Genomic DNA, 13,802 nt, shown 5'->3' with positions numbered 1-13,802 from the left:
TCTGTTGTTGTTTTCAGTTATTCTTGTTTTTATTTTCTTCTTTTCTTAGGATTGCCACTTCATTACAGCAACATGTTATTGTTTGCTCTCTCCACTAAACTAAATCAGGAGCTGCAGTCTCAGCTGGTATATGGAACCGCTTAATCTCACCTGAACCACACAGGGTAAATACCAGTTAATATCACATTTCCACCTTTCTATGTCCTTTAGGAAGGTGGGAATAATCTATGTTTGCCCATTTATGCTGCAATGGCGGAGTGTAGACTCGAACAACCAACAAGCTGAGTAATGATGTGAACAAAGGACAGCTCAGGAATCTTAACTACAAACCACAACACTCCTAAAATGTTCCAACCTGTCAAAGCTGAAAAAAAGAGTAGAAAATGCTAACGTATTTCCTATATTTTTGTCAGTTATAATTCCAGAAATATCCAGGCCTAGCCTGGCAGAACCCCAGGAGCCAAACCTCAACCGCCAGACACTGGCAAAGTCCTAAGAAAGTCCTGGCTTCTGGAGTGTGCACAAACACCCCTTTTAGGTGCAAGGAACGGCAGTGACTTGGGTCTACCTTACTCAAAATCCTCGTTTATGAAATCATCTTTAGTCTAACAATCGCCTCTGGCCACAAATTCATGAGAGAAATGATAATATCCGAGGGAACGTTGGATGGATTAAGGTTCCTCTGGAGGGTGTCTGGGCTTAGCTTAAAGGACCTTTCAGATCAGACCTGTGATTCACGGTCTATATGTGTTCTTTACAGCTTACCATCAGCTTAAAGGACCAGGGTTCTCATGTAAAAACCGTAACAATGCACATAAAACTATGGCACAATGTTTCTCACACGACATGGGATGTACAAAAATGGATGTTGCGTCAAAGTTTAGGAAAATGCAGGCAAACTTTATGACCTGAAGTGAAAATGTGCAGCAGCTATACAATCGACAATAACAAACTACAAAGTAGTAAACTCATCTAAATACAATCAAATATATCTCTATTTATATATCTGAAGCTTTTTTTAACTAAAGAAGCATCAGACCCAGTGTTTGCTTATGGATTAGTGCTTTAATGATTAAATGAAATTAAGTACAATTTTCTTTATATTGCGCCAATTCAAAACACATGTCATCTCAAGGCACTTTACAACGGCAAATTCAATCAAATCATCTAGACAGATTAGTCAAAAAGTTTCCTTTTTAAGGAAACCCAGCAGGTTGCATCAAGTCTCTCCAAGCAGCATTTACTCCTCCTGAAAGAGCGTAGAGCCACAGTGGACAGTCTTCTGCATTGTTGATGGCTTTGTAGCAATCTCTCATACTGAGCATGCATGAAGCGACAATGGAGAGGAAAACTCCCCTTTAACAGGAAGGAAAAACCTCCAGCAGAACCAGGCTCAGTGTGAATGGTAATCTGTTTCCACCTACTGGGGGTGAGAGGTGACAGAGCAGAGACGCAAAAGCACAGTAACACACATTGATCTAGGAATCCTTTCTATGTTATATGGTAATAGTGGCTGATCTGCAAAAAGTTAAAAGTTGAAATAACTTCAAACAATGCAAATTGGAGAAAAGTAGGAGAACTCAACCGAGTGAAAAAAATAGATTGTGAAATCCTCCAGCAGCCTAAGCCTACGGTATAGCAGCATAACTACAGAGACAGTTCAGGCTAACATAGGCTGCTCTGACTATAAGCTTTGTCAAAAAGTTTTAGGCCTAGTCTTAAAAGTAGACAGGGTCCAAAACTGGAAGTTGGTTCCACAGGAGAGGAGCCTGATAACTAAAGGATCTGCCTCCCATTCTACTATTAGAGACTCTGGGAACCTGCAGTCTGAGAGCAAAGTGCTCTGTTAGGAACAATCAGATCTCTGATATATGATGGCAAGGAAAGGAAAGGCAAAGAAAATTTTATTTGTATACCACATGTCAATACAAAGACAATGTAAAGTGCTTTACATGATTAAAATATAGGAAAATATTAACAGAATAAAAGCAGTTGGAATACAATGTAGAAAAAAATTAAACAAAATTGAACATGGGAAAATGGAAGCTAAAAGCAAATATTAAAAATAGTTGGACGACAAACTTGAACTAATGATGTTTCAGTAAAACAGTTTAACTAGAATAGTCAAAGGGAATCCTAAAAAAAATTGTTTTTTAATCTTGATTTAAAAGAACTATGGCTTTCAGCACTTTTACAGTTTACTGAAGCATAGGAACTAGATGCTGCTTCTCCGTGTTTGGTTCTGGTTCTAGGTATGCATAGCAGGCTGCAGCCAGAAGACCCTAGTGGTTTGAAGGGTTAATACACTGATAACAAGTCTGTGATGTATATAGGTGCTAAGCCATTCTGTGATGAAGGGAAGCTAAAATTGCACAAATGAGATCTCTCATGTTGATTTTCATCAGAACTCTTGCTGCAGCATTTTGGATCAGCTCAAGACTTTGAACTGCATGTTGTGGATGTCCTGATAGTAAATAAATAATGACAATAGTCCAGCCTTGAAGTAACAAATTCATGGATTAGTTTTTCAGCATTGCTCCTGGACAGAATGTTTCTAATTTTGGCAATACTGAGGGGATGCAACAATGAAACCCTGGATACCTATTTAATATGGGATTTCAATGACATGTCCTGCTAAAAAATAACACCAAGGTTGTTGTTTTTTTCATTTATTACCAGAGGCAAATTTGATGCCATCCACATTAGGTGATTGATTAAGAAGTTTATTTTTAAGTATTCTGGTCTGAAGACAACTTTTGTCTTGTCAGAATTCAAAGCAGAAAATTTAAAGTCATCCAGGTTTTGATGTCATCAAAACATGTCTGTAGTCAAAATAATTGATTGGATTTGTCAGGATTATTGGATAAATATAGCTGAGTGTCATCAGCATAAAAAGTGTAAATTAATCCCATTCTGTCTTAAAATTTAACCAATTGGGAAGCATATATATAGTAAAGAGAATTGGCACAGGGACAAACCCTGTGGTACTCCTCAAGTGACCCTAGGGTTTAACGAAGATTTATTATTAACAGGAACAAACTGGAAACTGTAAGAGAATTCAGATTTAAACAAGCCTAAAGCTTTTAACATGTACAGAGAACCCATACAGAGAAATTGTATCACATTTAGCCTCATACAATAACCTAACACACCTCAATAAATGATGGAAACAACCTCAGTTAGATATAGACTGAGTATTTCTCTGTGTTTGCACATTTAAATGGAAATGCACATTGGTTTGTGTGCTGAGGAGCCTAAACTGTATGTACATGATATAGGGGCCCTTTTAACTCAATGAAAAAGAAAATTGAGTCGCCTCAGCAGATTATTTTCTAACAAATCAGGTGTGAGGATTCCCAAGGTGGAAACAATCAACTGTCCATAAATAGCTGCATACAGTTGCACATAATCGTGAAATGATGGCAGCATTGGCGCTGCTGGTTATGTTACCAATGGAATAATTCAGAACAAGCCTGGTTTCAGAGATCATACTGACATGCTGGCACATAATGATGAGTGGCTTATTAGTCAGATCAGATTACCCAGGGCAGGTACTTTTTGAACTAGCCCCAGCGTCATAGCGGGAAACCAAGAGGAACCGTATATCACTGGTGCCAGTTCAAGTTCTAACTATGCTGTGATCTTTGCAACCAGAGCTTTTCAGAGGGGGCTGACTGTTTGGGTATTTCACAGTCATCCTAGTGCCATTCCACACCAACCACATAATTATTATTAATTTGGAGCCCCTGAATCAGCTGGAGAGTATTACGGGATCTGTTAAGTTCATAAACAAATATTGGATAAGTGTCAGATAATGTATAGATGGATGGAAACTTCCCCATTATAAACACATGTTCTGAGCTCACTATAACTATAGACCTACCAAATATTCATGTTTTAAAACTCTGAATGAGTATACTTTTTACCTTTTTGGTGGACTTTTTACCAGCTTATTAACTTAAGGTACCTTTTTACAATATGACCGGCCAGACTTAGAAAAAAAAAAGTCTGGTCAGCTGATCATTATAACAGTATTTCTTCAACATTTAGCTGTGATAAGACTAGTGACTTTCAGGAGCAATGTCCTTTCTGTACTACCTACAAAATCTCCAATGATATGAAAGACTTCGCTGCAGCAAAAGTCGGTATGAGTGCTGTTTAATACCTACCTGGCAACAGATCCTGTCATCACATGGACGACACTCGACTCCTATTAAATTGTGCTGCAGGGAAGCTTGCTTCCTCTCAGTTAGACTACCTGAGCCAAGGTCATAGGGGGAGAAATCCACAAGATAACCTTGATGATGAACTGACCTCAATGACTTTTTTTTTTATTAGACTGTCATTACAGTCATTTGACATTTAACTAATACATCCCTTAACCAGGACAGCGGTGGGTTGTATTATATTAGCTCAAATTATGATCAGGTGTTTACCTTTTCTTATAACAGAAGATTTGTTTCTGATTTTCTTTCTTTGGAATGCCAGAAAAGAAGACATGTGAGAAAATAATCAGCCATGTTCATTTATACAGAGTTCTTTGCACAGTAGTGGCCAAGTTGCTATTTCTGCTTTTTTGCAGTTTCAGTTGGGAATTCAATGGGTGAAAGGTAAGCAGAGAGAAACTAAATCTTCAGTAATATTTCAAAAATGTGTAAACCTTTAACTCAAGAGCTGTTTCATAGCTCCTACATTTATTGAGAGAAACCAGCTCATAGTTAATAATGGAAACCACTTAACACTCAGCAAATATATCCTGAAAGTCAGCAGTTGAAGTTACTACTCGGTAGGGGAGTGAAGAGATACATATTCATACTCGCAATTTCCATTACCGCCTTTTCAGTTCAGTAACAGTGTATATTTAACAAATACAGCATTGTTTTAGACCTGAATACATACATAATGCTAAGTACTATTTTCACGCTTTAAGCTTCTCAGGGAGTGTTTTTGTTGTAATCAAAAAAATATAATTGAAAACATTGTGTCTTGTCGTGTTTGCGTGTTATGTGTGATCTATGAGCATTCTGAGCCGGGGTCTCACCAAAGTGTAATCATGGTAACACATAATGACAATAAACACTCTTGATTCTTGATAATGTTTATGAGCAAAACCAGGAGTGCAACGCTGAAGCCAATTGTGCACCTTTAAAAAGCAACACCAAGACCAAACTAAACGGAGAAGACTCCCAGCTATCGCTAATGACTGCTGTGTGGGAAAATAAAGGTTTGTCTTACTGCACAGTGATGAAGAAGAAAGAAGGTGGACTGCACCAAAGCATAATTTATCAACAGCAATTAGGTACCAACAGTAGCTCGCTCTACACTAAACTTAATTACTCATCTAAAACAATTTTAAGGAGAATCTAAAAATCATAGGTACTGGAGAAATATCAGCTGATTAGATGCTACATGTAGCATCCAATTAGCAAAAACTCTGTACATTGCATGACAATTAAACTCGATAAATGAGTTGTTGAGAGGAGATTTTCCCAACAGGCACATGCTGCAGTCAGGTACAGGTAGTAAACTGAGTCATCTAAATATTGAAACAACGGCAACGTGGTTTAAACATATTTTATTCTCATATATGGACATTACTTCAGAATGTCTAATCTTCAGCACTGTCCGTTTTCAAGTGGTCGTGTAATCTATTTATCCAGGCATTGGCTGGACCTGTTTATACTACTTTTTTCACTGAAAAAAATTAACAAAAGCAATCTTCAGTCAGTTCTACAGACACATAGTGCTTTTTTTTACGTTTTAAAACCTAAAAAAAACTACTTATTTTCATAAAAAGACCTAGTCATTTGAATAAAAACAAAACAAACAAAATGTTATTTTATTTTCTTGATTGAAGCGTTCCAGAAACTTACAAAGAGACCTTAAAACAGGCATTTGTAAAACACTGGGAATTATGTGCACCATTACAACCCTACTACTAAGTGGTGTGTTTCTTTTGTACTGCTAAGTGGGCACTGAAAATAAAAACACAGTTTGGTAATGATATATGGATTCAATGTGCGGATATAACAAAACAAAACCTTCTTAAATGATCTACTGGGGGAAAAAAACCTGGCTACTTCTACTACTGATGTGTTTGGGTCAATGACATCACAAGAAGGATAGCAATAAAGCTCTCTTGTTAGCGTTACAGAACTCAATGGTGGACAAAAAGTTCTAAATAGATTTCATTAGATTTTGAATTACATCTGAGTTGCAAGGGGTTTCACTATGTGTGTTTAAATCAGTTTGACTCCACTGACCCCTGCCCAAGATATGATAGACTCTGCTGTGGATGACAAGATGAGAACAATCACATTTAGAGGTTTAACTGACATGTGCATGTTCCAGTTGTTTTATATGATTGGTTTCCATACATATTCACCAATCACAGAATGACTAATTGCCATATTGTACTTGCATAAACTTAAATATATATAAGTTTCTTGTCAGTTCCAATGGTGCTGTGACTAATCTTTTTTTTCCAACTGTACTGCAGGTAAAACAAAGGTTTAGGAATGAAACCGGTCCCTCCAGATCAGGAGTTGATGTCACAGCTCTGCAGAGAACATTGTTAGGGATTTAAAATTTAAGAGAACACATCAACCAGATCCTCATAACCCATTGGCTCGAAATTATCACTCAGACTATGATGCAAAGGAAATATTGCAATTTTAGTCTTCCCTCATCCTTTTTACAAACTACTTTCATGTGTTTCATTGCTGCTAAATGTTGAAGAAATCCATGCATTCTCTAATATAGTGAGCATGCATGTTTTGCTGCAACCATACCTATAGAAACACATTTGATCAAAACATGTTAATAAAGGACAAAAACACTCTGGTAAATTGGCCTATCCTCTATGCCAAACCATCAGATGCATGTGTCCCTGAAAGCTTGTTTTGGGGAAGGTGGGTTTTATCTTGATCAAATATTGAGCTACAACAAAATAAAACAAAGAGAAAAAAACTGACCATGGCAAGTTGAGGTGACACGTCATATCTAAATAGAGGTTGAGGAATTTTATAAAAGAACCTTGGGAGAAGCTTCAACTTTATAAATAAATATATGTATATATAAGTTAATTGCATGTTTGATCATTTTGAATGACCAGACCTGCACTTCATTTACTACAAACATCATCCACAAGTCTCACCCCAAAGCAAAAAAAAAAAAAAAAAAAAGGTTAACAGAGAAAGTGAAACATTTTAATCCACATCCTATGTGAGGCCAGAGCTCATCCGCTGTGCATTGCTTTTCAGGAGTACAGCCATACTGTTGGCGAATGACCGAACAGCTGGGGGCTCACTGCGCACCGCCTGGTGACAGCACTCCAGGCTGATAAGCACCGTAACAGAGGTAAGGGACACTCACTCAAGTGTGGAACTTGTCATGTCCTGAGCAACCCAGAGAGTTGGACAGTTGTTCCTCGGAAGAGAGAGGGGGAGAGAAAAAAAAAAACGTCTTGGTGATCTAGAGCATTAATAACAGCGTTTATAGCCTCCTACAGTTTTATGCGTCTCGGTGCGATCAGGCGCGCAACAGAAGGTGAGCGCACATGGGCGAACATTTGTCATTTTAATTCAATGACCGGAAAGAAAAACTGTGAAAAAGTTAAACCACAGAACAAAGGCGGAATATCACGATGTCTGTTTTTTCCGCTCGCGGTCAGGAGAACACCAAGAACTCGAGGAAGTTTTCAGGAGTGGCGCGTGGAAAGAGACCAGCGGATTTGGAGCTCTCGGAAACCACAGTCAGTGTTCATGAATCAGGAACAGCTGCGGGCAAAGAAAGAATGCAAGAGGATGGGAGATCCCCCTCCGGAGCCCCCAGTGCTCACCTGCACCCCTACCTGTCTCACCCCCGGATGTCCGAGCGAATGTCGGTGTACAGCACCGGGGTTCGCCCAGCTCTCACCCGCACCTACATCCAGGGGCGCGTGTATAACTTTCTGGAAAGGCCATCTGGCTGGAAATGCTTCATGTACCACTTCACAGTGTGAGTTACGTTTTGTTTAAGTAGGCTCCTGGATCCGTGGGGTATTTAGGGGGATAATTGCAAACAGATCAAAATTAAACAGGGAGTTAGTTGCGCTTTGCAGAGTGTTGAATTGGAAGCCCTTGAAACAAAGAGCTGTTAATCCTTTGAATTTGAGAAAGATGCTGCTCGGATAGTAAAGCATCCCCAGTTTCCTTTAGGAGGATTATAAGGACAATTTAATGTGGCCTTAATATCAAATAGAAAATTGTAAAAAAAATAAAATAAAGTTGTTCCATTGAAATTTCTAAGAACCCGGGAACACTGAAGGGATAAAAATTTTTCCCCAATCACCACTGCATTGAATTTTCCAGAGCTCCATTGAGAATGTTGCAATCAGTGATCCTTTAAAAACACACACACACACATTATGTCCTGACAGATGCAGTGTTATTACTGCTATTAGTTAGCAAATAAAATACGGTAAAAAGTTAAACTAATGTTTCTGTTTTATATTGCGGCAACCCACCTCCATAAAACTCACAAGCTTTAGACCGGATGCATAAGAAGGTAACCAGCCAGAGGTTTTGGAATGTGGCATCTGATTTTCTAGCACACCCTCATGTGTGCTGTCCATCCCCACTTGCTGGCACTGATAGCAGGCAGCTAAACTTGGCAGGGTGCATGCTGTGGAGGAGGAAGCGGCCCGGTCTCGCCCTGCCACCCTGTGACCCTCCGGTGTCGGTGGGGACACAGAGGAACGCGTCCTGTCGGAGTGGGTTAGAGTCTGAGTGACTCAAAGGGAGCATGAGCAAGTGTAATGCAACTGCAGCACTTTTTAAACGCCGAGCACGCACAACGCATTACAATAAGGAAAACTATATTGTTAGCATCTTAAATGTCAGCAATAATATCCGTTGTTAAGTTATTTTGATTAAATGTATTTTATTATTCAAATTTTAAAGGTGCCACTACTGGTATTGTTATGTTTTTTTTTTTAGGTAAACTGCTTTAACTAACTAGTTTTATTATATTATTTAGTCGTACTATTTCTGTTTGCTGCAGCTCATCTCCCTTTCTCCTCACAGCATTCTCTGCCATCTGATTTGAAGTTTCTTGTTTCACTAATGTCTGACTTTATTGGCCTAAGGGTTTAATGAAACTGGCCTTTCCCTGCTCCCCCTAAAACGAGCATGATGTCAGTGGCTCTTGTATTGATTGTAGACGCTTAACAGTCTGAGAGACAGTTAAAGGTCAGTGTGAGAGATACAGCAGGTTGCAGCATGAAATTGCACATTTGTACTAAAAGTTATGATGGAAGGCTACATGGCTGATTTCTATTTCTCATATTTCCAAATGTGTTAGTGTCGGCCGCCTGTGGACATAAACAAGGTCATAGTTAAATAAATGAGACAGCTTATCGCCCTTTGAATTATCATTGCTGAGATACAGGTTTGGTTTGAAGGACAGTAAAAAGGAATCCACCTTTTCTGTCCAATGATTTGGGGCCTCAAATAGGGCTTTCCAAAAGCATTTACATCTCTTGAACTTTTCCGTAATTTGCCAAGCTATTAACACAAACTTTAATTGGGATTTTATTTTAAAACTCAACACAAAGTATTGTGTTGAGCAACAACAGAGATAGAGAAAGAAATAAGAAGATATGTGGCTTTAAAATGTTTTTTATGAATGAAAATAGAAATTAGAAAAATTAAAAATGGAGCATGCATTTGTGTTTTGAGTCAATATCGTGCAGTCACCTTTCAACAATAAAACATCCTACTTTGTGGATCTAGTAGGTTTACACATGTGTAGAATGAACTCTGACCCATTCTTGAAAAATAGGTTTAGATTCACTTTCAAGTCTTGCCACAGTTTCTAAACTGTATTTAGGTGTTGTTTTACTATGTAGCACTTTGGGATTTGTATAAATATAAATTACAAATACAATGTATTATTATTATTATTATTATTATTATTATTATTATTATTATTATTATTATTATTATTATTATTATTAGTTGAGCACTTCAACTAAGCCATTCCAACACTGTAATATGTCTCTTGATCTGCAGCTGCAGCTATTAATTATTTTAGTAATCAATTAATCTATATATTTTTTTCTGATACATTTCTATATATATATATATATATATATATATATATATATATATATATATATATATATATATATATATATATATATATATATATATATATATATATATATATATATATATATATATATATACACAGCATTTGTTAATTCTACATTGATTCAATGACACTTTTTCAACATTGGTTAATTAGCTACATTTGGATGATTGTTTGATGATGGATCCACCATCGGTTGTCGTGCTTAACCAGAAATCAACCTTTTTGACCATAATTCAACACTGAATTAACATCTTGTGCTATCTGTGGATCTGTATGTGAACATTTGTGTCTGGTTCTGGCTTAATTACTGCTATGAGTGGGTTCTTTCAGCAAATAGCATGTTTTAGAGTCTGTATACTCCACTTACTGATTTGATTTGATTTGATTACCAGACTAGCTAAAGATTATCTCAATTATCAGTTACTCATGATGACTCCTATTAATAGTTTCATCCCAAATCAGAACCATTTGATTGTATATCTGGTTGTATGCATAAGGTTGTTGTTTTGCTGGAAGGCAAATTTCTATCCCAGTCTAAAGTTATTTTCATCCTTTACCAATAGAGGATTGCCCTCTATTTAACTTCATTCATCATCCCATCAACCATAATCCTTTCTATCTAAGTTGATTATAAGGCGATAAGTGCTTTGTGAGATGTTCAAAGCCTCGGAATATTGTTTTATATGCAGCCCTCCTTTACATTTCTGAGCAGCTTCATCTTTGTCATGTCCGGCGGTGTGTTCCTAGTTTGTTTTTTTCTGTTTTCTCTAATATCCTGTGACAAACCTCTGGAGCCTTTACAGAACAGCTGTATTCTCAGATAAAATTACACACAGGTGGATTCTATTTCCTAATCCTAATGAAGTTGCATGAAGTTTGTGGATCCTATGTAATAAATTGTGGTAAATGGTAAATGGCTTGTACTTGTATAGTACTTTATCAAGTCTGACGACCCCAAAGTGCTTTACACTACGTTAAAGTGCAGTTGATTAAAGTACATGAGCAAGGTGTTGTACAAAGTCTTATTTTATATGAAATGTAGTTCTATCAAAGTCAAAGTCAATGTACTGGACTCTGAGTATCTGCAGTGACTTCTCAGCTGTAAGCAATCTCCTTTGTGAATTCTAAACTTCCTGCGGGTTTTTGGGCTATGTGCAGAACTTTGTTTTGCAAATGATTGCAAGGCAGGACAGGAGCAATGAACAAGTACTTTCTTGTCATTTAACCAGAACACAAACATCAGAGTGACCCCAAGCCTTATCTGAGTTTATCTTGTGCCTTTAAACTAGGATATATGTCACTTTGGTGACACAGTTTACATTAGATCTGTTCCACATTGAGCTTTACGTAACAAATAAATCCCCTCGTGCGATGCTGCAACAAAGAACATGCATGCATATTTTATTTAGCGTTGTTGTTTTAGCAAAACTTTTTCTTTGTGCTTCTGTGCCAGTGACAAACAGCTAAATGGAATGTTTTGGTCAGCAGCAGCACGGATTCACCCCACATGCTGGGCATGGATGTGTCAGCTGGGAGAGTTAAAAGAAAACGGATTTCACAAAGTGTTTTTCAGACTCGGCTCAGTTAAACCTCACCACTTATTCTGACAAACAGTCCGAGGCAGGAAGTTCAGACACACATCAATGATTTAACAAAAAGACTAAGAGATCAAAACGCGTTATCCGTCTTTATTAGAAACCCATTTTTGACTCACTGTTAGTATTTCATTGTTTGCTTTGGTAAAAAAGAGAATTAAATCAGCAGTTTTTATGGGTTTCTTTTTAAAACTGCTTTACCCGTTTCTTCCACCCCTTGTTAAGCTTAACCTTCGAGCACCCTACATTTAAGTTCACAGATGCTCACTTTTTATTGAACCACAATAATAATAATACTAAATATGATTTACATATTGGCTGAAGTTTGGACCGCTGACTTGACAAAGACTTCTACCATCTATGTCCTTAAATCTTTTTAAGGATTTTTTCCCCCTGACGGAACTGAATAGTGGTAGCAAATGACGTGGTCAGATGTGTGACCAGCTCTTACTTATAATTTTCTTTGTTTTTGCACACACTGTACAACAGACGGCAAGCGAATATGTCCGTCAATAATACATAGGAGGAATGCTTTGAGCCTTTGTTTAGAGTTCAGTGGAGCCTCTACTGCTGAGCCAATGTATTATTTTGCCTGTTGCTACACCAAGCCCTGGGGTGCTGAAAGAGAGACACAGAGGCTGTATTTTCTAAGGGCCTTGAGGCGAAGGAATTGCAATATGATGGAGCAGTTAATGTTGAGGGAAAGACGAGTCAGAAAGTCTCTGTTAAATTAATAGTGAAGCAGAAATCCAAGCTCAGCGTGGCGTTACTGTTTATGTTTATCATCATTGTAAATACCATGAAATAAATTAGACAGGGCTTCACTGAAAAAAACAAATAGCTGCTGCCACATCAGAATGACTATTTGGAGATTTCCGTCTGCTGCTGGATCTGTTTTGATTATATTTCTTCACTGCCACTGTCACATTTATAATGATGTAAACATGCATTGACCGGTGATTAAATATTTATCCCAACTATTTCACTTTTCACTTTCTAGAAGACAAACCGTTTCTTACACACATTACGCTGCATCCTGGGGACAAAGCTGAGGGGACTCCAGTGTAATTTTTGCTGCGTTGTTTTGTCTCCATGTTTAGTCATTTTAGACAGGGCCATCTGCTTTAGTGGTGTTATCCAGCAGCCTTGAGCAGATCCCTCCTCGGTCTTTTATCTGTGTTGACGTGTAGTGTGCACGTTTCTGACTCTGTGTGTATGTGTTAGCACAGAGGGGGGGCATTTGGATTCCTGGCTGGACTTCAATAAACAGCAACCAGTAGCAAGAAGTGATAAGGGTCTTCGTGGTGCAAACAAAAGTGTTGCAACACATACTTTCCATCAGGTCTGCCTGTATAGGATCAACACTGATTATGTGTGCTTAAATCTTCAAAAACAAGATGAAGGAAGAAGTTTGTATAGTTTTTTAATAAAAAAAAAAAAAAACATGCACCATTATGGATCGAAAAATATCATGCTACGTGCAAGGTAGCTCTAATTAAAAAATGAAAATGCTAATTTCTGGTTTCAGTTTTAAATTTGTTCTGTGCTTCTTTTTTTCTTTTTAGCTAAGAGATGAAAATATTACAATAGTGAAAGGAAGTTTCAGCATTTGATGATATTTGATGTACTGGAAAAATGTTTTAAAAAAGATTTTAAAAATGATGTTGGGTAGAAATAACATGACTTTCAAATATCACCATGTGTCACCAGATTTTTACAAGCTATGAGGATGATTATGATTCTCCTACATGCAATTCAGCCTTTAACAAATGAAAACCATTTTCCCCAATTTTCTGAAATTGTATCTTCAACTGATTTGGGGTTTGGACATCTTAAACTTGTACTTTTAACTTGTTTTGATTAGCTGTAATTCTGTGAGAATTTTAAAAGCAATTGTGACTTTTCTTCTTGAAATTTTAGGCTTACTTTTTACACATTCAGTCTGAAGTTGTTGCATTTTTATGGTTTGCTTACTGATCCCATCGAGGCGTATTAATATGATAATGTAAATGTTAATATTAGAATGCTCAGAGTTATGTACAGGGTCCATGTCCATCTGCTCTGCAGTGATAA

At 37.4% G+C, this 13,802-nt stretch overlaps 1 protein-coding gene across 1 annotated transcript in view; it reads left to right on the top strand.

The window, feature by feature from the left end:
- Nucleotides 1–7,392: 7,392 nt before the first annotated feature.
- kcnq1.1 (potassium voltage-gated channel, KQT-like subfamily, member 1.1) overlaps nt 7,393–13,802 on the top strand; it is a 101,674-nt gene continuing 95,264 nt past the window's right edge. The window contains exon 1 of the mRNA XM_036128690.1: nt 7,393–7,998. Coding sequence (XP_035984583.1) covers nt 7,646–7,998 — 353 coding nt within the window. The 5' untranslated portion in view covers nt 7,393–7,645. The remainder of the gene's footprint in view (nt 7,999–13,802) is intronic.

The sequence above is a fragment of the Fundulus heteroclitus genome, unplaced genomic scaffold (genome assembly GCF_011125445.2).
Source record: "Fundulus heteroclitus isolate FHET01 unplaced genomic scaffold, MU-UCD_Fhet_4.1 scaffold_108, whole genome shotgun sequence".
NCBI lineage: Eukaryota > Metazoa > Chordata > Actinopteri > Cyprinodontiformes > Fundulidae > Fundulus > Fundulus heteroclitus.
This window is presented reverse-complemented; position numbering and strand designations above follow the sequence as displayed.